Genomic DNA, 26,077 nt, shown 5'->3' with positions numbered 1-26,077 from the left:
AGGATAGCTTAGTTTCTCTCCATTTTATAACATTTGTTTCTTACTTCTTAAATTGATTGCAATATTATCAATATAAAAATTAATAATAGGAATTACAAACGGTTTTTGTAACGTGTCGCGAAGATTTATTAATATTGATTAATAATATTGCAAAAACGAACATAATTCATAAATTTTTTATTTAACATTTTCTTATAATGTAAAAAGTATATTTTCTTTTTATAAAAATAACTGCGGCTGAACAAGTTATGGAACAAAGCGTAATCTAGCGTAATCTTAAGGATGAATGGACAACTGCTGCAGCATATCTTGCCTTTAGAGCAGATCTTATTTGTCGTCGATAAAAGAGAAGTCTCTTCGCATTTTGCAAATTTTCAAATTATTTTAATGAAAAGCATATAAGCGAGATGTATATTGTCACGCTTATCTGATTAATATGTATTTGTGATTTTTTAAATCTTTTTTTTATTTACAACTATTTGATAAATACGAAATTGTTTATTTCGAAATATGCAGTACCAGAGCGCAGCACAAGTCAGTAGAGAACAAGCACTGGAGAAATATTATGTTGCAATTGACTCTTCAAAGTAATCGTAAAAGTTTAAGTACGCCATATTTGATCAGAAATGAGATGATTATTAAATAAGTGTCCACTAGTCTCAAAATTATTTAATTAATAAAAGTAGAACATATCTTTACTTTGATTTTTATTCTGGTCATAATTATTTTTATGTTGGTTATAATAAACAAATGATAATGGAATAATTTTTAATTATTTTTTCCAATTGATTAATCTAATTGGTAATTTATTTTGTACAAAAATATATTTTCTTCAGAAGGTACAGTTTTTAATTCAGTTCGACTTATTTTTTCTGTTTGCATTAGCAGTTATTATGTAATTATTTAAAAAGAATATTACATAATATTGTTTTTTTAATTTTTAATTGAAATTGTTATTTTTATCTATTAAAACCAGGTAATGTACAGAATAATAAAATTATAGTTTATCAAATCATATTAGATCAAAAGCTTAAAGGAATACGAGGCAAAAAGGAAAATCGACAGGTGACATTATCGCTTAGGTAACCAACTTGAAGTGTAATATTTTAATAGTAATCATAATGAAGTTACAGGATGCCTTTATACAGTATGTATAGATAGACAGCGTCATAATATAGTTTTCCTTAAGTAATTCGTTCAATATATTTATGCTTAATCATTTCATAAGTTTATTATCATCTATAATGTGTGTGTGTAAGAGAAAGAGAGAGAGAGAGAAACAGATATGTAGAACGTGTATTCGTAAAACCTTTATGTGAAAAAACAAGCCTCAACTCGGTGATTACAAACGAATAATATACTCTTTGTTTCATTTTTTATTAATCGCGAGCGTACTTGGTACACATGTATACGCGTATACTATACTTATCTCTCATCATTAATTTCCTCGCTTCATCGATGACACGTTAGGGACACGCATTTTAATATTTCTACTAAGTGAATGAAATGCGAGGAACGTTTGTTAGCTTACATGACTCTTCTGTCTTGCCTATCGCAAGAAAAACCGCTCTAGAATTGTATTTATATATTAATAAAAATCGCGTTGAAACTTCTTCCTTTTTATCTTTACAAATGTTATGTATATCACCTAATTGTGGAAATTTGTACAGTTTTTCATAAGGATTTTGTTACCTTCTAATTTTATTTAATTATACACACTCTCGCGCATAATAAATGATTACGCGCGGCACGTTAATTTCTTCTCCTCGTCGCTTTGGCTTCGCGGACTAACATACATCAATTTTGATACACGAACACGATGCGAAAATGTATTTTCCTTATACTTCGCAGATCCTAAATTTTGCAGCTAGATCCTGCATTCAGAGGGTGGAATTTTTTTTCCTGTATAATACGTCATTTTATTCAGCAATATTCTAACATAATTCAACAATCTCCAAGGGAAAATCTTCAAAATTCGAACTGATTGAAGCGATTACAGTCATCTTATGATAGGAATTTTACAACAATCTAATTTCGAAGGACGCCCGCATTCTGAATTGCGATGCAACTAATACTGTCGTTTAAAAACAAACCAATCGAGAATAACGCGTACGTGTAGATATATATTTTAGATATATATCTAAAAATATCGGTGATTAAATCGTTGTGTGATCGTGATACATCGCAAGCCGTTTAACAATTTGCAAAGCTCTCGTAAGGACATTTCGATCGTTCTCGCTTATGACGTACAATCCTCTTTGCTGAACGACAATGTAATAATAACGATAAATTAATTTTATTAATAAATAATATTACAGGGATACGCGCTTCGTCTAATCGACGTTAAGGACGAGGAGGGGCGGAATGGGGGTAACATTGAATTTCGTGCGCGTTTATATTCATAACGAGTTTGTAGAAACTATAGAACTAGACTATAGAAGAGCTTATGACATGCGTGTGTAAGGGGGCTAAATGGTCCATTCGTTGATTTTTACAATACGCTTTTCCAGTGCAAACAAATATGAAGTGTAAAAAAGGATTGCGTAACAAGGATCTTCAGAGACTTCGTTATGTTCGTCGAATTCTTTACGTTTTTTTTTTTACAGAGCACCTGTTTTACAAGTATAATGGGGTTTACTAAATTTCTCCTAAAAAATTCTGGTACGGATATATCAATGTATAATTATAATTATTATTATAGACTGTCTTCCATAGATTTTACGGTATCGTCACGGTATGTAATCGCGAAGAATAACCCGATTATATTCGAGAATCGTTCGCTTTGTAGAAGCAAATGGTTGATATTCTGCAAAGTCGAAATACGCGGATCGTTCTAAGCTAAATAATCCTGCATCGACGTTATTTCCGAAGTAACGTCACAATTGAGAGTTCTAAGTCGAACGTATATCCCACATTAGTTCTGTACAGTTTTACTGAAGCCGAGTTTTCCTTGTTCTTCGAAGCGATCGCGCTGATCACCCAGACTGACCTCTGGGCTATGTCGAAATCTCGATCACTGGTTCCGCGGTATTATTATTGAGCAGCTCCTGCTTCTCCCTCAGCTTCAGGTCATATTGTGAGGGCGACGGAGATTCCTTGGCCTCGATCGGCGACAATCCATCCGTTTCCTCCAAAGGAGATGCACCTTCCTCGCTGTCCTCGTCCTCATCATACTCGACCTCCATATTCTTGGACTCGTTCATCTCGTGCAGCCGACTGGGAATATAGGCCGGGTGATGCGACAGCCCGTAGCCGCTCTCACCGCTGTAAGTAACCTTGCCCATGAAAGACCTGATCTCGTCGAAGTAGGTGTCCTCCCGCTCGTTCTCGTTACTGCTTCCAGGTGAGTCGGCGACCGATACCACTCCGCTGCCGTCATCAGCCTCGTGCTTCTTCAAATGTCTGTCCAGATTGGTCTGTTGTCCAAAGCACCTTTCGCAAAGCGGACACTTGAACGGCCGCTGCTTATCGTGAATGTTCCTGACATGTCTCTGCAGATTACTCGAGATGCTGAAGGACCTTTCGCAGTACTTACACTTATACGGTTGCTCACCGGTGTGAGTCCTTAAGTGCCTCGTTAGATTGGCCGAACGAGGGAACACTTTGCCGCAGAACTTACAGGAGTATCGATCCTTCATTTTGCCGTGGACGTGATGATGGTGATGATGATGATGATGATGATGGGGCGACATTACGGCTTCTTGAAACGGCTTTACACCGGGGAACGCGCTCAGCGGCGGCCGAGCAAGCAGATCAAATCCTCCTCCTGGTCTAGCGCCGCTGAGCCCGTTCATAAGCGAGCCTAAAAAAGGAAGCCCGCGCGGTGGAGCAAAGGGTGGAAGTGGAGGTATTAGCCTAGATTCTGGAGTAGCTCCACCGGGAGGTGGAGGTGCGCTGTGAAATCCCGGAAAAGTTGCGGGACTACGATACATCGTTTCAAGGAACATTGGATGTATCGGTCTGGGATAAGCCATATGCGGCGGTGTATTGGTCGGCGGGTGTTCGATTGGTAAGCTTGTCCTCAAGTGTGGACTACTCCCTTGGACATCCTTAGACTCGAGTTCCATCGGTGGTGGAGCGGCAACCTCTTCTTCCGGTTTCGGGGGATCAGGAGGTGTAGGTGCTTCCTCCATTGGTATTGGCGCTGGCGACGGAGTACGACTTTTTCTATTTGCGTTTTTTGAAATAGTGTCCTGCTTCTTAGTCTGCACCCTTAGATCCAACGGTTGCTCGGTCGTCTCCTCCTTTGAAGTACTCTCGGTTTCCATTTTTCGTTCATTACTTTTAGCCGATTCTCTTCTTTTTGAAAGATCGTCGTCACTTTCCGGCGTCGGTTGAACTGGAGGTCTAGCTGGAGATGGCCTAAATGTAGAGGTGGCTTCCTCTGCCGTGGAAGGAGAGACCTTATTGTGTTGCGACAATACTCTCGGAGGAGTGAAACGTTCCTTTCTAGGACTGTCGCTCCTTTTCTCGACCTCTTCAATCTTCGGTGGGAAAAGCAGAGGCGTGTTCAGAAAATTCGGAGCGTTCGGAAAAATTCCCGGATAAGGACCCATCAAACTAGGCGGATAAAAAGGCAAACCGCCTGGTAGACTGACGGGAGGTCGTGGATATACTAGAAATGGGCTCGTCGCTGGCGTCGGTAATTGAGGCATGGTTCCAGGCGGACCGGTTGGAGTTGTGGAGTCGCAAAATCGCTTATGTTTCGATAACGATGTCACCGTGCTGAAGGATTGTCCGCATTTAACGCACTTGATTTGCATGCGACAGTCGGCGTGCATGCGCTTGTGTCGGCATAAATTGGAGAACTGCGTGTATGCCTTAAAACAGACCTCGCATTGGAAGGGCTTCACGCTGCTGTGGATGTGAGTATGCTGCTTTAGGCCGGAACTGGTCGCGAAGGTCTTGCCGCACTCCGTGCAAGCGTGGCTCCTCGCGCCCACGTGATGCGTTCTGATATGGCGTTGTAGGTTTGATGGGTCCGTGAAGACCTGCCGAACGTTCGACTTTTAGCGATACTAGAAGATGCTACTAGATTGGAATGTATTGTTTGATTTCGACGAGTAAAGCACGAATTTGAAGCTTACCTTCGGACAATTTTCGCAGGGATAATTTCTAAGATCACCGTGGACGATGGCACGATGTCGCACCAGAAGCGGCCGCCAGGCGTAAGCACGGGGACAACTGTCGCAACGATGTTGTTCCGCTGGATATCTGTGACAAGTCACCAGGTGGCTGTCCAATCTGGAAATAAAAGATGCAAACATTTCACTCTAATTTATTTTATTGCTTATATTGCATGGAAGTAATATAAGTAATAAAATAAATCAGAGGGATAGCTAAAAAAAAAACAGAAATTGAAATAAAATAACAAATGTGCATAAAAGTCAAAAGAAATGAACATAATAATACTTTCCTTTATTTCTTCAAAAATTCTTTTCAATTAAATATTTGACAGAATAACGAAAGCTTCATTGTCATATAAAAGTATCTCCAGGTAATGCTTCCTGTACCTCGCCCCTTAATACTATTTAATTAAGTACCACATTGAGCGAGCAGGATGTGATGTATGGTAACCAACCTGCATCGGCAAGATTGCGTCGCGCGCAGTCTTGTATGATGACTAAGTGACTTTGACTGCACAGTCGAGTCGACTCTCGTGCAATAACGGACGCACGCCCATGAAGAAGAGGGCGGCCGTCCCGCACGAACACACGCCGTCACGAAGAAAAGTCGTCCTAAGGGGATTGTCACGGGAGCACACGGGTTATCGTCATACGGGATGGTGTGCCGCGGTGTGCGGCAGCATTGATTTTACACCACCGAACACACGCGCCGTGTGAAACCCATTCGTGGTGAGATAGTGGCTTCATGGTGCCACGCCGGTGTGCTGAGCCAGATGAGCTGCGAGCACGCGACGCCTTCGATGATGCATAAGGGGGGGTGGCTCTATCGCGCCCGATTACGAATCCCGAACTAGGGTTTAACGCCCCACAACAGGTGAATCCGTCGCGTCGAGGAATGCGGTTTAATGTCTAAGAGAGTGAAGACTGTCTACTCTACGCAGACAGGTCGATATAGAAATGAGATTAATTTTTTTTTAATCGACATTTTTATTTGTTTATCATTAGAGTTATATTTAATAATGTAAATTATTTTTGTTAGTTATACAAAAAGAATACCAGTATATATCGAATCACAATTATTTAAAAAGATAAATACGATCGATTGTGAATAGCAGTTAACAAGGGGCAAGAATAAAGGGCGACATGAACTCATCTACAGAAAAGCTAACGAGAGAAAAGAACATATTTGTTTTCAATCATAATGCACTCTTGAAAAATTGAGCATGATTATTGCAGGCATCAATAGAATTTTGTTCGTGGGAAAAAAAATGCTTAACTGAAAACCATATGTTAGATACGAGCTAATATTTAACTGACAAAGCATGTTTCGTTGAGTTTATGGAATATTTAATACCAAAGTTATATTTTTTTAAAAAAGCTCTCTCTCTATCTCCCTCATTCTCTCAAAGAAACTCGCATTGTCGAAAACGTGGTCAACTGTAATTATTAGTAATTTTACGTAAATAAACGCAACTTTAATAAGTTGAACATGATAATAAATTATAAAATTATTTTCTAAATCAAAAGAGTGATTTAGCCATTAATATTTTACAGTGATTGTTATGATTCATTACCCCAATCAACATCATGAAAAAATTCAATTATATACTCAAGTTTCTTTATTTAAAGAAAACGCCAATTATCAAGTTATTACTGATAACTTATTTTAATTTAATTGATACTTACCTTTACACCTACGTAATATGACATATTATATTTTAACGAGTCGAGTGATTTTTATATTTATTGTTATTTACACATAGATTGAATAGAATGCAGTAACGGATTGAAACGTCTACCTTGTGATATTTTTGGAATAATTACTCAATGATATCTTTTTAACAATAAATTTTGGGTATACACAAGAACATGTATTAGTTCTTATAAGCATTATTATATTCTTCTGATTTATGTTCTACAAAGCCTAAATTTCGCGCTTATAAGTTACATTTTTTTACTACCAAAATCATATAAAAATTCGAATAGACTTATACAGTCAATATTTATTTGATAATTTATAAAATATAATATTTAGCGTTATTTTACTTGTGGTAATGGCTAATTATTCTCTAATTAAATGCAATGACGTAGTCCCGAGACAGAATAAAGAAATTGGCTAAGTATCATATTCAATCGGACAAGAAGTCTCAAAATGTTTAGAACTCCAAAGAACGCTCTTGAAGTCTCTCGATAAAAGGCTGTTGTAGGCGCAAATTGCTAACCCTGAGATTTGATGGCAATTATGTACTACTCATTTTTCGAATTCGATCGATTAATTAATAATTGATGATGAAAATCGGCGGACACGACGAGCGTTTTAATGTCACTCGAGCCGTTATCTTTTGATGTCGCTCTGCCAAGCACGTAATTATCGCTCATCTGATTTGAAAAGCGTATAATGATGTACCATGAATCCTTGATGAATCGCTCTTTGTATCGTCGCGCCAACGATAATAATCTTGGAATAATGGAATGTGTGGAAGTGTAGTAATAAAGGCGTTTCGCGACAAAAAAAACTTTTACAAGATATGGGCAACAATAAAAAGTAAAATAGCGGTCTTATTTTCAATTTTAAGAAATGTTTAGAGCATAAATAAATATTATTAAATAAACATAAATATTATTGAAGCGTGATACTTCTTCTCATATAGAATAAAAGATCGTTTTGATTTTTTTTATAAATAATTTTTTAAATGATACATAAGTCTCTATTAAAACAATTTAGATATTTTCTGTTCTTTTGTGCTTGTAATTTTCCAAAACATCGTTTCGTGAGATACAATTAAATATATAAAAAATTATTTTAGCTTGTGCCTTCTAATTTGTTTGAAAAAATAAAGCCATAACTGCAAACGCAATAAATACTTACAGTTCGATATCTTGGAACGGCTTGTCGCAGACAGTGCACCTTGTTTCTCCTTCCTCCTCGTCCTCCTTGTCCTCATCGACAGTTCCACTGTGTTGAGAGGCTGTAAATGACGAATACAATAATACAAATCACAAGTGTTCCAGACACGTTAGCGATAACACGAGTAAAACTCGCAATCTTTTCACGATTTATGTGTGTATGTGTGAGTGGTCGCGTATAGCTCTATAAATTATAACCCCCTGCAAACGATGATACGTGACATGTCATGTTGTGGGCGAATTACGTGATCCAGAACCGCGCGAGGGCCACAGTAGTGGCGTGACAAGTGAACTCGTGGATTGTTCGTGAATTATTAAATTAAAGCGGCAGTATCGTCTGATCTACTAAACGAAGACGTCAATGCCCCATAGAATTCGATGATAATTTAACCAAATTTGTAGAAATAGTGGAAATAATTTTCGACAAACTGGTAAAGTTCACGCCAAATTACTAAATTGGTATTACAATATTTACGTAATTATACGCTTTTGGTTGCGTTTGTTAAATAATTTTCGTATTCAAATTTGCGCTAGTATTGATTCATTTTTATTAATTAATTCGATACGGAATTAGTTTAAGCGTGGATTCAACATGAATTATATTCATTCTCGGAATTCAGCCAATCAAAATCGCATATCGTTTCTTAATTATAAATTAATTTCAAACACATACGTCAGTTTCTAATTGTTGTTTCACTAAACAAAATAATTTATTAAATATAAAAATGCGTTGTTATTTTATAAAATATTTACCGTCCAACTAATGATTTCTTTGCCAAATATTGATGTACAATATTTACTATCTATACACGATTGCACGCTTATAAAATGAAACAGACTTGATTACAACACGATTCACTACACTCTCACTTCTTTCATTCCAACAAGTACGATCCGACATACAAGCGATCGCGAAGACAATAGACACAATGATGTTTTCGTTAGTTGGCAGTACACCGTCCAGTAACTGCAAACGCAAACGGGGGTGTCCAGAATCGCTTGCTATTGGTACACGCTACGTTAGGGAACCAGCCAATCGCAGGTGAGTCTCGACAGCCCCCCAGCGGTATTTCACCCCCGAATATCAGAGCGCAACGGCAGGTAAAATCAGAAGCCCGTGAAAGAGACAAAGTGCGACCATCAATGATTACACACGCAACTATCACAAGTGCAAGCGTAAAATATAATGCACAAAACGGTTAATAAAAAAAATCAATTTCCACATAAAAATTTATATGATACTTTATTTTTTTCTTTGCGTGCAAATATAAAAAAAAAATTAAAATAAATGTAATTAGTAATAAGCAAATAAATCGGGAGAAGCAAAATGTAGAGTTAAGAAAGTCAACAAATTTCAAAAAAATTTAATTTAATTCTTATATCAAGAGTATAAGCGAAATCCTGCTCAAGTTTGAACGATATCCGACCTCCAACGGTTATTTAAATCTGCCGCTACACTTGTTCCGACCATATGGTCGAGTGATGGCCCCCAACGGACCTTCATGGGAACCGGGCACAACCCCCGTACCACCAACTACGCCCAACGTTACGCTAACCCTCCCTCCTCCCCCCAGTACATTAATCGCTCCTCTCTCCACGACTAATTCGTAGCGGCACGCCGTGAATTTAGACAATGAAAGATGCGGTTGACCTCCGGCACCCTCGAGCATCGTCTGAACGCGGTATTGAAAAAACATTCAAAATGAAAAATAAATTAATAACTAACAAATAAGAATATAATCAAAAAACGAAAAATGTATGGTTCAGTCATGTGATAGGAAAAAAATGTTAATTTAAATACAACAGAAACGATAAAAGAATACTGAATTGATTTTAAAAATAATTTTTTAATGCATATTTCTTTTTCCGATGCAATGCAGCTTGACAACGTTTTTACAGAAATTATTTATATGTAAAATAACATGAATAAGTGAAGAGTTTTATTATCAATAAATATAGAAGAATAGATAATAAATAAAGAATAATAAACACATAAAAAATTTTCTTTTTTAATATTTTTCTTACTTTTTTTTACAAAGACCCGAAAGAAAGATCATAATTTACGAATTGAATTATATTTTTAAGCAACCTTTAAAATTTATGAAAACGGTTGGAGTATTATGTTAATCTGCCGCGTAGAAGGAGTAGCAAAGTCACGTTGCGGAAAGTCAACAGGTGGGATCCACTGGCAACACCCCCCGCGGTCGAGTAGTCAGTTGGCAGTTGCATGGGAAAAAGTAACGGAAATCAATGTTTTTGCTGCACCGAGACATCCATAATTCAAACGACATCGTTAAAATAAATCGATAAATATATCGAAATAAATCTATTCACTCGTTCATCAACGCAACTATTTCATTACATTTTTCTGTCAAATTTTTAATTATACGTATTTTTTAAAATTAAAATTAAAAGAGTATTGGTGAAACCAAGTTGTATTAAATTCTTGTTGTCACTATAGAAACGATATAAATCTCTGTTTTACAAATAAAGAGCTAAATCTCTCAAGTATCTTTTCTTTTCTAAAATATTACAAGATAGAAAAGGTTACTTGATTCAAATATATACGTTATCAGTACTATTCGCATAACTTAATTACATTAAATAAATTAATTACTTGTTTGACGTGAAATAGTTATTTGAATAGTACTATAACAGTAACATTTTGATTCAAGCAATCTTTCTTCTTAGTATCGTATTAGATAATGTAATATACTCGTACTGTCATATGATTGTCAAGAATGCTGAAATAATTTTTTCTCCAAAAATTCAAACAATTACAATTTTGCGAAATAATTTTCTAACACCGAGAAAAAAAAATTGAAATATTAGCAGGTAAATGTTTATTTGCTTCGATGTTTATTAGTTTTAAAAAAATTTGATTGTAATGATAAAATGGATATTTCTGTGAAATATAACTCATGTTTCTTATTAATTAGTTTATTTGCTAGGAATTTGCTAGGAACATTTTATTTAGCCGTATTTAATAAATATTTATTTCAGTGAAATAAATTTATAACTTACATATAAACTTTTAAGTATATTTTTTTCAGTGTATTCCTAAAATAATGAGTTTTTCTTTTTGCAACACGCAGTTGTTTGCATTAAATGATTTAAGTAAGAAAGAAAAGTACTCTTCGATGAAATAAACGGAAAATCGATATCTGCTTGCATCTTTCAGTAAAAATTTGTCGCACGCGACCGTAGCGATTTCGAATCAAACGTCAAATAAATGTGTCATTAGTCCGATGAATCAGATGGGGTTGTAACATGTCACACGCACCTCCCTACTTCGGAGTACACCACCCCCTCAGGAAAGAGTGTCGCGTGCCCTTTTGTATGCGCGTATACCCCTTTTTTCTCATTCTGACCCGTGCCCTTTTTTCGGTCGTCCCTGAGACCTGGTTATGCGCGTGTTAATCGACAATAGTTGGCTATAAATTATCCACTACCCTAATAGATCTATCGAAAAACACGCCGATGATCTAAACGCGTTTCTCAAGCGCAAAAAAAGGGAAAATGACGGTAGAAAAAACAGGCATCATAGAAAATCACAGGCATAAGTCACTGTAACTGCCCGCAACAATGCCCGCAACAATTGCATCTGTCATGTTACTGCAACTCAATTCGGCACGTAAGTTCAAAAATGTCTATATAGGAAATGTCGTAAAAGTTGCAGTTAACATAAGTAATTATTGTACCGCTAAACATACACAATCAAATATGATATTAAACAATAACCAATGATTAAACATTATAATATTATTATTACAGTTACTTGCAACATCGTCTTAATTATTTATAAAATTTTCTTTCTTATTTAACATGATTAAAGTACAACATTTAAAAGATTTATCCTAATATCTTCATATCTTCGTTTTATTAAAATATTTTAAAACTTTATTAAGACATTTTTCATCAAGAACAACACAATATTAGAAAAAGAGGATAATATGTAAAGAATTCATATAGAAGGCGGATTGAACGCCACGTGCAAGCAAAGTATAAATTTTTTAATGTGAATACTCGGTATAGATATATGTACGTATACGAGATTAAGTTAACATACAACTCCGGTTGAACGCTTGGGCTACGCGCACCCCATGTAGGCGTGTTAAAATGATTCCTCGCATCTTTTTCTTTCGCTTTCCCTTGTACCCGATCTCTTTCCCCGCGGAAAAAAAATGATCCGTCCGAGGGAGAGGCGCGGCGCAGATGCCCCTCGCAAGGGTTGATACGGAGCGTACGTCGTTTGTTTGACATCATTATTCCTGCTGCACGCACCAGCTTGCCGGAGATTCCCTCGTAAAAATGGCTTTACTGCTGGATTAACGCCAGTACCACTCTTATGCCATTTAAAGTCGGCATTAATCTCTCTTAATGCGTAAAATTACGTGTCCATCGAGAACAAAGAGCTACAGAATATTATCGGGATATTAGCAAAAGAATTATTAATCATATTGCTGGTAATAATAATTATTAAAAATTTAAAAGAATTGAAATGTTAATTTTATATATAAAAAATAATAAAGAGAATTGTATAATATAGTTGCGCTCTGTTAATCGCGCTGTACTCCTATTTGCCTAGCTTGGTTTATTGTTAATGATATTTAAAAAGAAATATTATATCTGAAAAGGAATATCGTTAACATAAAGTGAAGGAAATTTGCAATTTCTTCTGCAATCTAATCTACCTATTATCGTAAAGATCTCTAATTTCTAAATTCATTTAGAGAAATAATATTATTGGTAGGCTCGACTTAATTACTATTCTAATTTTCCGCTACTAAAGCTAACTCATAAAACTGCGTCTCCCTTTGGAGTCTGTACCACCATTTTAAATGTGTATGTAAACGAGCACATTTTCTCCGGTGATATTGTTTGTAAAAGGCATATTATCTTTTCTGTATTTTTTTTAAATTAAAAGATAAATAGCTTATTTTGTTATATTTTTATACAGATGTTATGTATACTACTTAAATGATAACAATTTAATATGTATTATTTTGTAACGTATTTTTAAACTAAGAAAATTCATGAAGAACTACATTACAAAATATATTTCTATCACGTGTGTTACAATTATAGATTATTGAATTTATAAAGTTATATTATAAGGTTACTTCAAACTTTATTAAACCGTTTCAAAATTAAATATCACTTTTAAATTTTTCTATAGCAATCATACGAAAGACGTTCTATTAACAATGACTTTACTGATTTCGTCAAAGGAAAATTTAATAATGAACCTATTAGTACGAACAGCGTATCTTCCACGCACAAAGACACATTTTACGAGCATTTCCTAAAATTATGACGAAAAACTGTGGGCAAATTAACCGTAGATTCTGTGACTGCAGAACTTCGACAATAAGCCCGGTTTTAATTGTCGCGACATCTGGGTGTCGCGTATAACCCTCCGGTCCTAATTCGGCCCTACCTAAGTCATCATCCAGATTTTGACCATCGCGCAGAAGTTACAACCAGATAATTGTCGAGCAGTGAGGCACGTAGACGCTACCCTTCGTAAATATCGCGAATATATTAATGGCGCAATGTAATCCATACAATAAAATTCAACGATCAATTAACTAAATTAAACGGATTAAGCATTTTAAAGTCGACTTAAAAAATTATTAAACATTTCAATATTAATATATTAAAGAAATAAGCATTTTCAAAGAAAACAAAGAATGAAAATTATCTAATTTAAAACAAATTATAATAAATGCCGATATAAAAAAATTATGCGAAAATATTATACGTTATCAATTTATATACAAAGCAAAGCAATTTTATAAATGTATATTGAATAATTTTTTATAAAGAGTGAAAGAAAAATCTCAATTCTCGTGACTCGTTTGCGCAGTGTTTTTGTTCGTGCGGTGACGGACAAGAAGGATGGTTCCGGACACAAGTCGAAGCGACACGGGACACGGCGACATGTGACTCGAACACGTCTATCTGCAAATAATCAGCGCTTATTACCGGACGAGGGTTAATACGCAACGGCCGACCAGGTGAATCACGCCAAAGTCAAGGGTGCATGACGAGCAGCTCGTGCACACAACGATCCACGATTTACCCTCTGCCCGCCCCCGATTCGTCGTTTCGGAAAACACCTGCCCTTCATTTGCGTTCATACGCGTAATTGTACGGGCACGAGCTGCCAACGTGCGCGATGTGTATCGGTCACAAAAAGTCGTAAAGCCGTGCCGAAACGATCGTGAACGCCGATATCTTGTCGACCAACTAAATATTATTTTATTTCGTATTTTCTGTTCTCTCCATTTTTTGTAGATATTATTCTTTAAACGTCATGTATTGTCTTTTTTTTATCTTTTTATTAGGAATTGTATCAATGTTAAAAGAGTTACGATTGTTAGTATTTACAAATTAGTATTTACAAGACGAAAGTAAAACTTTCAATTAAACAATTTAATTATCATTCAGATAAGTGAAAATAATATTTTTTTCTGTATTATTTCAAGTATTTAGATAGCTAAGTTTCAATGTTTTGTTTATAGAAAGAATTAATAAAGAAATAAATGAAGGATTGTCTTACAAGTTTTGGTATGATTGGATACTCACCAGTTTCTCGATCGCTTCTGTCCTCGGTCGTGTTCTCACCCAGCATGTCCTGCAGCTGAAGCGGTTCTCGAAGACCCAGAAGAAGCTCTTCGCCCGTTGCAATGTCGCGAACAGCCTCGTACACCATCTATCATGAGAACAGTTATTTAATAACGCTCCATTCTTAAATCTTTCAATAACACAGTACAAATATTTCGAAATAATTAAAAAATTCTATATTTTTATAATGTTAGAAGTGATGTAAAATTTAACTCTGGAAGGAGTTTGTAAGCAAAAATTATTTGTTTTTCATCTAGAAACTGCTATCTGTATAACATGTAATTATAAAATTTATTTTTTCCAGAACAGCGTGTATACAAAAAGTTGTATTATTTGCGTGAGGTTCATTAAATTTTTCTATCGCGAAAATATCATTTGTCTTAATATTGCTGAATATAAAAGAATTGCCATAAACATGTTACAAATGTAGCAATCTATATAACTTTTTTCTTACTTTATAATTATTTGTACCTAAATTAAATTAGTAATATCAACTGAGAGAAAAACGTAAAAATAATAGATACTTTATTAATAATAGATACTTATTGATGTTTTGGGCGATTGCGCGTGTGTCGGTTTTATTTAAAAAAAATCTCTTCACACGCAGCACGCAATCTGCATGCGATTCTATGGAGTTCGGTAGCATCGGGCAGCCATGAAACGATCTTTATAGTATCGTCACGGGGTCCCAAAGCATTATTACGATGGAGATTCTGCAGGGCACTGATAGTTTCGCGTCCCCCATTCCCACAGCGATTGCGAAAGAGGGCGTATAGGAAGTCAGAGAAACGACCCGATGGGGTGACTTAATAACTAAACACCCTGTATACATGTAGCTTACGTCGCGCCCACAACATTGAGGATACCATGTGCCACGGTTCACAGAGAGAAAGACAGAATGAGTCAAATGGACAGAGCTCGACCCTAAATTGACACCGTGACCTCCATCGTTTCCGTTTATACGTCCATTCGATGGCCAATCTTATATAGGTGCAGTACTACTAGAGGTAATTAGAGGAAAAATTTGATTTTTCAAATATTTCCTTTTTTAAGAAGTCGCGTCCAAATTAAATCCTACTTAAAACTTACACGGACTAATATTATATTATATAAATTTTGATATCCTCCTGAAATATGCTTTACAAATGTATTTCCTCAAATCGTTGCATTTAAAAAAATGGATAAACATGTTTTTATTGAATAACGAAACGTAACATTTTATATTTGAGTAAATTTTTTAAAAAAAGATTATACTGCAGGAAGACAATTATTTGAAATAGATGGTTGAATATGCGGAGAATATAATAATTTTGTGAAGTACTAATAAGTTTTTTAACAATCGATGACATATGTGAAACAAATTGGAATTCTGTTTGGTGCGTAATTATTGTTTCCTGTTAACTGCAACTGTCGATCGAGTGTCAGTTGCGTATAAAAATTAAACAGAGGGTGAATCAGAAAGTAGCTGCCAAGTGTCTAAAAGGGGGTAATTTCGTCTATATGATGCAGCAGCTCTAACATTTTCGTGGTATCGTTATTAACATTACTGCCAATAATATTAAAAAGTATAAAGATTAAATAGAAAAAAATGGTTTTGCGTCTAATAAAATGAGCTTTTCGATAAGCAACGCGTTTATTATAATTGCAAGTATTTCTAACTTAATCCAAATTAATTTTAATTAATGCATAATTACTCGTGCATGCCACTTGCACGAGAAGCGTACAAGTGAAGGATTTCTTTTAATATGCGTGTACGAGGCAGTTGGATCGAAGCCGAAGATCGCAGATGCCGATTAGTGATACCAATAATTCACTCCTCTACGAAATTATCTTACCACCGATCTGTACGCCAGTGTTTTCGCGCCACTGTAAAATGGGTTACAAAACGGACGAATGTCGATTCTAATTGGTTATTAAAGTTGTCTATTTTTGCCTAGTTTGCCGATAACTTGAAAGTTCCTTTTTTTTGTTTTTAATTTTTATAATAACCTTATCTAGATTAAATTAGAAAGGTAGCGCGCGGTGCCACGCTAACGGAAAGAAAATGAGTCACTTATCGTACTTTATATCGGTAACAAAATATCCTGTCCTTTTTAAACTTTACGTTACTTATGCTAACTATTGAATATGCCTTACCTGACCGCCGATGAGTACGTGACGCATGTTCACTGCGTGTGAGCTAGCAGTACTTCGAATATATTTCAACCAATTGTTCGTCTCGTGAGACGCATCCAACCAGCCTCTTACTCCGCTGCCTGCTATGCGAACCTGAAACACAACCATCCACAAACGTCATTCTATAAATCGATAATTATAATATTTATAACAAAATTTAATTATTAATATATGATAATTAAGCGTACATCATACGAGAATATGATATTGCAAAATTGTTTGTCGTGGTCGCTGGTAACGTAATAACAAATTATATTCATATTATAAGTATGAAAAATTAAATTTTAATTTTTAAAATATTACATCGTTGTGCATCCGTGATTAAAATAAGATTAGTTTATTCGGTTCCTACTGTAACGCAATTTCATCATATATAACACCCAGGTCGTGCGATCAAATTGTTTTTCGAATTAGATCGGTGCACGTGCGCGAAACGGCACGTAAGCACTGTGTATTTCCGGCGGCGAGAAACCGCAACGTTTTGGATTCGGAACATTGCGTTTAACGGACTGTCGCTCACGGATATCGTTCTCTCATCACCCTTGCATCTGCTCTGACTTCCCACTTCAGCATCCACGAAACGTCCCTACTTTTAGGGCGAGACAAGTGATTTTTTTCAATTGTCTAGCGCGGCCTCGACGCCCCGCGACGCTTGGCCGGCCAAGCGTCTCACCCTGATGCGTCGGCGTCGTTCCTGGACACCCCATTTGCCAACGGGAAGCTACGAATATTCTCCTCGTCACCCTCGTCTCATGTGGTAAAACATATTTTGCATTTCTATCATAAACCTCATTGCCTTCACCGTTTACGAAAATAAAATTTCGACCAATAACAGTTGCATATGTCAAATGGGATCGCTTGCAATAATTATTATCGTCGTATGGAATAATTGAGTAGGTGGAGAACACAGTTTGAAAATGAAGTATTACATTAGTCGACCATATTATATATTATGAATACTCACAAAATGTTAAATGGTGATCAATATAACGTTCTACTTGATTTTTCATTACTATTATAAATATTATTTTGAAAATACTTAAAATTTCTTAAATAAAAACTTTATTGTAGAGGCAAACAAAATAATATTATATTTATAAAAAAAAAAATAAAGCTAATTATACTGAAAAAATGTGTTAAAACAATGTGTTTTAAAATATGTTAAAGTTTTTCCACTTTTAGCACACAAAACTAGTAGATCAAACTAACAAAGTATATTGTATTTTTTAATACACCTATATACATTAAAACACACGTGCTTTATATACAGGAAGTATGTTTTTTAACGCACATAGATGTGTTAAACAAAAATACATTAGTTTAACTTGTATGTTAAAAGAGAAGACGCTTTAACAAGTCTTAAAGCACATTATTCAACACATTTCTTTATACACTCTATCGTTTTGTAATCGCAAAGTTTATCGTATTTATAAATACTCAAAAGAGATGTCTTTTTTTTCCTTCTTTTTCTTGATATTATTCTTTTAATCCATATAATTTGAATCATCTAGATCAAAAATTCAGACATCAACGGATTCTCATTAGTACAGAGAAATATATTTTAAGGCAAATGAAGAAGTGTGTTATCGCTGGCACGATAAAGGTAGTTTTAAACAATTTATCAAGATTACATGTCTAATTATTTGCAATAGAAGTTGGCCTGTAGGCTTGCACCACCTGCTGGTCTTAAGTATAACTAGTGTGCGTCCATAAAAATCAATAAATCTCGCAGGTGGATAAGGGTTAGTTCTACAGGTAAGTAATCCTGCTTATAGAGAGTGCGCTACAAATAATAGGAAATATTTTTTCACTAAGAGTTTTAAAGATCCGTAGTTTATGAGTGAATAATCCGGCCGGATTTCAGAAACATCGGACGAATCGTATTTGGTTCACTTTGACATTTTTCTTTCATTCATAAACCGCCGGTCTTTTCGATTCCTAGTTTGATCTTCATCTTCCTATTCTTTTGTGAGCCTTTCACCTCATTTCTAAATCTTTATTTAGGACCAGTGGAATGCAAAATGCATTCTGTTATTATTTTTATACATTGTAATCAATATATATGTATTTAATTATATTACTTTACGTAAATTATAATTCTTAGTTTAAGAAATTAAATTTGTATATAGTTCTTTTATTCATTTAAAATAAAATAATTTACATAAAATCAGTTTGTATCAAAATTGCAAGAGTATACGTGGTAAAACTTAAAAAAAAAAAAAATCTGTTCAACACCCTAAATTAATAACATTCCAAAATTAATATATTAACATTTAAAATTTTTATAAAAATTAGCAGGAAAGTACTCACATACATCTATATAAGTATAATAATCCACATATAAAAATGTTACGCGAATTAAAATAAATACATCACTTCCAGTATCGTGCCTTGACGCATTAGTCCACGTAGTGGAATTGAAAACCTCGTGTGGCAGTCTACAATAACCGAATAGGAAACAGGACAGTTTGGTAAAGGGCGATGAAAAGGAATCAAGGCGGCACAAATCCTCGATGATCATAATGGCTACTTTGCTACCGTGGACCATTAACGTTTTCGGAAGATGGGCACGAACCTGAATTACAATGGGACTTCTCACTAGGTTACACGACAGATTAGGATCTGTCCCGGAATCTCACCTACGACAATGATGCGCTAACTTGCTCATTGGCGTAGCAATGCGTTTCTTTGCGACGAATGACAGATTGCTTATTTACGGAATTTTATGTCAGAAGATGCACAGGAAAGAAAACAGTCTGCAGAATGATAATAGGACGACAAATCTATGAAATGTTATGTAGAACATTGTGCTGCGTTTAATTTAAAATGTAATATTTTTATGAAATATATTTAAATTCAACTAAGTAATATAAATAACAATTTTATAAATACTAATAAGAAAGATTAGATTAAAATTGAATAAACGTTAATACTACTAAGTTTTTGTAACTGTTTATAAAATATACGCTTTAGTTGCAACGGAAAATTTTTGAACATATTTCCGACATTTGTCAAGAAAATTGAGATGCGGATAGGACAGAAAGAGAGATTCGTCACTGGCTTTAACGACCCAGGGGGGAAGTTTCGTCCGCTTTGTCGGCATACGCGGACATGTGCTAACAATTCGTAGGATAGATTTGTCTGGCTGAATATCTCCGGTGATCGTGCCGCGCCATTCTATACGAAACGGAAAATTGTAATGCTAGAAATTGTATCGCCGCAAACACGGAACGTCTTAATAGGTAATCTCACACAGGTCACCAAAAATATCTCCTCGTAATATTGAAGATCTCGCGCTTTTCCCGCATGAAATAAATAAGACATAAACAAATTTGTTTCACAAAAAAATTTGATGTATATCAAATATGATAATAAGTAAACAATAAATTAATAAAGAAAAATTAATGCACTTAATAGTTAAAATTAATAGTACAAAAGGATACTGAGTCAATATATTGCAGCTAAAAGTTGCATTTGAATTTTGAAATCTTATAACATATTATTTGACAAATATTATTATCTTCATTTTTGTTAAGACTAGAATTTGAAAATTTTGCGAGTCGATTTTCTTGGAAGCGGATATTTTCAAAACTGGTCACTAAAAAATCTGCACGCATTAACAAAAAGATCGGGTAAGGCCTAAACGATACATTTTTCTGTCCATCAGATGATCCGCAGAACATGCGGTCGTCGAAATCCTTGGACATGCTCTCGGCATGGGGTTCACAGGATTGTCCCAATACACAAAACACGCGATCGCTTCCCCCTTCCTCTTCCTTTTCCTTTGTAATCTCACACCTTCAACAAAGTGAAATCCTCAAAAGATTTTTCTATGCCGCTTAGGTTTTACCAAAGGTTTACCGAAGATATCCAGTGAAAAAGAAGCTGCCTGACAAGACACGACAGATTCTCTCGTTCTGAATATTTTTGAATGAATCCTAAACGGCGACGTACCGCATCGTTGTCTGAACTCTGAACGATCCATCAACACTCATACATCTCGATATCCACTGTTCAGATTTTTTTACAGAAATTTATGTATCTGCTCTCCGAAACTGCACAAAGTACTCGTAACAGAGGATCAATATTTATGATATGAGACTATGTTTCTATTACATTTAAGATCTCAAAATATAATATACTCTGACAAAAAGATTGTTATCGTATTATATAATAAAATAGTTAAATATTTTTTTATCGCATACCTATTTAAATTTTCTTTTTATCTTATAGCTAATTTATTAATGTAAGATTTTAATAAAGACACTATGGTAATGCTAAATATTAAATGAAAATAAATTTATATAAATCTATATAAATGCATTAACGACAAAAGATTATAAAACATATACGACGAAAACTACTCTGTAGACAGAAAGAAAGTGTCCTCGGCTGCGGTTGGAGAAAGTTATGAATAAAGCGGATCGATGGTGGATGATAGCCCCATGATGGCCGACGCAAAAATGCTTTTAGCCGACACACTGTGTCCTCCCTCTCTTGCGGAGAAAATCCATTCCGGAACTTAACTGACTCGCAGAATTGTCGACGAGTGTCGACGGTACTTCCATATTTAATAACGTTTTTATCAAAAAGATTGCGAATCGTAAAGTGTAACTTAACAAAATAATTAGGTATTTTTCTATATTACCTTTAAATAAAGAATTAATATAACAGCTAAAGACATGTCAGATTGCATTCGTTGACAAAAGCGTTAAGAATGTACGTGTGCATAATTTATTCATTGTAACAAAAAAATTTGTCATTTTAGATAATAAATAAGATTAGACAATAAATTAGCTCAATAAGCCTGTACAAACAAGTTTCTTCAGACTTCTTATTTTAAAGGCTGCTTATCATTAAAAATATCGCGATATTCAGACGAAATAATTGATTACCGTTATTAATATCGACTCGCCAGGCAATAAACATGAATGCACCGTATGTATCCATCATGGGACCGAATAAGCGAGATTATGCTCGTGTGACATACAACAATAGCGTATCGAATTTCATTTCTCTATCCCCTTTCCACGAGAGAAGAGGAAAGAGATGGAAGGGAGAGAGAGAGAGAGAGAGAGAAGGAAGAAGAGAAGGCGAGATATCGTCGCCCGTAAACATCAACTGCGCTGAAGCGCATTGGCGAATTTCCCAGACTCGTCGACGTCACTTTCCACTGTTTCGGGAGATTCGTGGAGTGAGCGCGACGCGACGGGGGTGAGCGAAACGGTCAATTATCATCCCCTAAATAACGGAGCTGTTTACGAGTTTAGGCGTCACGTAGCGCCGGCGCGATCCTTACGACCGACCGAGGCATTAGGCACTGCGACATCTTTGCTTAATTTCCTTCCAGCATCGCGAGAAGCGAGAGTGCGACGAGAAGAGAAGTCAGTGGGAGCCAGCCGCTCTAGTCTTAATTAACGCTTGATTAATCCCAAGGAATCGCCTTCATCCCCCGAGCTCGCGCGATTCTCGTGGAACGAAATCCTCTGATCCAGACCCATGAAAATTATTATGACGCGCAAACCTCTCGAAGCAACGGCGATTACCCCGAATTCTCTCACGCGAGATCACGCGGATGACGTGTTAATTGGTTTAATGATTCGTTTCCGCTTGATTAGAATTCATCGACACAGCCGCGCTTGCCGCCTTTGTGCGCGTTTCATGCGTTTCGTCTGTGAAATTACGTGATTTAGCGGCGTACGTTTGCACGAATAATTACATTACCTCGTTCCTATAAGCAACGTCAAGTCAAGTTACGTTTTAGAAAACTGTGGGAACATTTTGTGTTTGCAATTGGATAATAATTTTTCATGTTGTTTAATAGGTGTACAATTCACGTACATTCAATAGATTTTGGTTTTGCTCTGCTCTCCCATAATTCAAGTGGGAAATCTGAACTTGTTAAATACAAGAGCAAACAACATAGAATTATGTGTGCTATATAAAATTATAACAATGTATCAAATGAGATTTTGCAGTGTTGATTACATCATTAAAAGGATTAATAGGTGGGTTCGATCCTTCGGAGTTTACTCTTTCGTATAACGGTGACTGATGGTGGCTACAATTTTTATTTTTTACTGATACGCTGAAGATGACGAGTCGAAACGTTCGTTGGTAATTTGTTAATAAATAAATTATTTGTATAATATTAATACTTGTGATTGCAGATTTTTACTCGCGCTGACTCTCACTAGCCTGTTTTCCTAATTCTTTCATACAACTTGGGCGATAATTTCGGTTATCAGACGTCGACGTTTGGTTGCCGCCGATAATTTTTCCCCGATTGCATACATATTTCTCTACTCATACTTGACCCACTTGACTCGCGGCAGGAGAGTAATGCAAGTAATGACAAAGCAAACGGTGCCCTCCGACCCGTGCCTAACACGCAGCAGATGCCACCCCCGGTATACACGTTCGCCTTCTCTGCAGTACGACTTCTAAGGGAAGCTACCCTCGACGTATCTCTCTCTCCTTCAGCGGTATAAATTATATCCGAGTCGCGTCACTGCCAGCCCCTTATATGATCGATCATTAGAGAGGCTGACCCGCCAGAAAATTTGGCAAAACTCGCCGATCCACAGCCCGACCCTTCAAAACAAGTTTCCGCTTGCTCTAACTCTTGTTCTCGATGTAATAAAGAATAATGACAATCTTCGTTTTTAACGAATTTCATCGTGTATATCATTTTTCTGATCGATTCCTTCGATTTTCAAATATTCTTAATATAGTATAATATATATAAAATTTTAAGATTTGTAAAAAAGTTGAGTGAATCAATAACAGAGTAAAATAAAGTGTAAATGAGAGTAAAATTACAAAATAAAAAAAAATTGATCAAAAAATGAAATCTGAAAAATTATATTCAATTTCGAAGTTAAACACAAAATTTATAAATTTCACATTTCAGTTCTTTTTTTTGTAAAATACTTTGTAAATGGTATCATTAAACGCAAATTTTTAAAATAGTTGATTAATGTGAATCTATATCGCAGTATTAAACGACAACTCGTGATAAAAGAAGTGAAAACGTAGGGACAATTGAAAACCGATAGAGTCCTCGTGTCCATGAGATTGCTAAATGCGCATCTCATAAGCCGAGATCCATCCTTTGCGCAGCATGCAGGACAATTAAGTCGACGCTGCGATTCACGAAGCTCCGGAGTAGCCGGGGGCAGCATGATTTATACAGGGCAATAGTCGAGAGCACACACGGAACGCCTGCGGACTCCAGTGTATTTCTGTGTGTATATTGAACTTAGGCTACCTCCCTGCACCGGACCAGATTAGTTCGGTCATTGTAACAGGACCCGCGCGCTCGCATGCACACAATCTGTCAACCCGGAGCTCCGCTCCGCCAATCTCGGTCTAGGTGGACCTACGTGTGAAAACCAGGCGGCGGATATTCCGCGGTCGTGTGAATTTTCCAACAAATCCGGCATCAAGAGGCGCTTTTTGTATACTCCCACTGAACGCGCGGCGACGCGGCGACGTCGCGCAGTGTCGTCGGTTCGGAAAGCTCGAGCGCGAGCGGTCGATCGCCGTTGAGGCGACGAAAATGAATTCTCGCCGTTTTACCGCGCGGCAAAAAATTAAATTCAATCACCGATCGTTAGCCGATGCTAACTGTATAATTTCAATGCATAACATTTCGCCTCCGGCCTAGAAAAAAATTCCAATCAGTGCCGCCGGCACGCCGATGCTCACTCCGTAATTTCATTCGCCCGCGCCGAGGGTCATTGGGCTGATCAAACAGGCAGGCCTGCATTTCAAAGTGTCGTTAACGAACGAGCCTTTTTTTGCCTCTCTCCCGTGACAAAACAATTACCACCATTGATTGGTTGTCGATTCACGAGTTAAATTGGGTTTACATTTTAAACGGCGGTAGATTTGCACGGACGCAATAGAAATTACGAATGCCGAGAAATTACCCTCTGATCAATGCGTCTGAAGCTCGATGCAGCTTCGCTAACTGGTCCTACTCGCCTGATGCTTCGCTAACCGGTCCAAGCGATCCTTGTAAATCAAGATATACATTTTTGACAGATGTTTGGATTCTAATTCTAAATGGAATTATCATTTGTTATGGATTTCACAAACATTAATTTTTTTTCTCGAATTTAGTTCAACTTGCTCTCTGTCCTTTTTGGGAGAAAAATCCAATCTGATACAAAGAATCTATTAATCTGAAAAAGTTATATTAAGTTCCATCAAAATATAATAAAACGTAATTTATATGTATACAAATTGACTCTAAACGTTTTAATTTAAAAATATATGTTAGCCTTGATTTTAATTTGGAAATCAACAAAATTATTAAACTATTAAACTTCGAAGATTAAGTTTTATTTAAATATAATCTAGATATATAAATCAACTGTAAACGTTTTTTTAATTTTTAAGTACATGCTCGTTTCAATCTTGATCTAAGTAAGCGTTTCCTTTTTACTCGACTTTTTCCGCGAATAAGCACAACGACAATTGACCGTATCGCGTGAAAGCAGCGATTGCTTAATAATTCTTAAGTTTGTCTTTGAATGCGCATGATCGCACGAAAACTCTCTCACCCCGCGAACCCCATCAGAGGTAATAGTTCCCGCGAATACGAGACAATCGTCGGCACATCAAAGGCGACGATTGTTTCACGTAAATTATTACCGAGAGCACTTGCCCGGCTTCTCGTTATGAGTTGGCGAACAAGTTCAATTAAGTCCACGCCTAGGAAGACGAAGGACGGCTTCCTACACGCGGAGGCCTTATCCTACATCGAACGGCACCATCAACCCCGCAAACCCACCCCAACCGTTGCGACGAGAGGGGTGAACGTTGACTACGAAAGTGCGGAAAGGCCAATTGCCTTGTCTTCAATGCTGTAAGAGCGAAAGAATTTAACGTCACAACTTTAGTCATAAAGATACGAGCATGTTATATTTTTTATATTTTCCTGAGTACACGATACGAATCTCTCTTTTACATAAATCGACAGTAATTATCTATTTGTAGAAAAAATAATTTATCCTTTTAGAAAAGTTCTAATAAATTTAATTGAAAATTGTAAGAAATATGAAATATGAAATAACAACTTAACGATATTAAAAATTTATAGTGTTAGTAAGTTTAATGGATTACGTTATATCTACTTGATTCTGAATATAACTGATAATCTTGAAATGAAAAATAGCAAAATAAATCAAACGTCCATAGACCAAATTAATAATTGCTTATTTTTTAAATAA

At 36.0% G+C, this 26,077-nt stretch overlaps 1 protein-coding gene across 10 annotated transcripts in view; it reads right to left on the bottom strand.

Moving 5' to 3' along the window:
* Window positions 1-1,083: 1,083 nt before the first annotated feature.
* LOC105201991 (histone-lysine N-methyltransferase MECOM) overlaps window positions 1,084-26,077 on the bottom strand; it is a 116,030-nt gene continuing 91,036 nt past the window's right edge. For 9 of the 10 annotated variants that reach the window (XM_039448355.1, XM_026132390.2, XM_039448359.1 and 6 more), the window contains 5 exons: window positions 16,800-16,931; window positions 14,625-14,751; window positions 7,996-8,095; window positions 5,088-5,244; window positions 1,084-5,006 (listed from right to left, as the gene is read on the bottom strand). In XM_039448355.1, the coding sequence (XP_039304289.1) occupies window positions 2,997-5,006; window positions 5,088-5,244; window positions 7,996-8,095; window positions 14,625-14,751; window positions 16,800-16,931 (2,526 nt within the window). In that variant the 3' untranslated portion in view covers window positions 1,084-2,996. The remainder of the gene's footprint in view (window positions 5,007-5,087; window positions 5,245-7,995; window positions 8,096-14,624; window positions 14,752-16,799; window positions 16,932-26,077) is intronic. The other variant, XM_039448367.1, reaches the window with a different exon arrangement.

Source organism: Solenopsis invicta, chromosome 1 (assembly GCF_016802725.1).
Source record: "Solenopsis invicta isolate M01_SB chromosome 1, UNIL_Sinv_3.0, whole genome shotgun sequence".
Classification (NCBI taxonomy): Eukaryota; Metazoa; Arthropoda; class Insecta; order Hymenoptera; family Formicidae; genus Solenopsis; species Solenopsis invicta.
The sequence above is the reverse complement of the archived record's forward strand: the minus strand, read 5'-3'. Positions and strand labels throughout refer to the sequence as shown.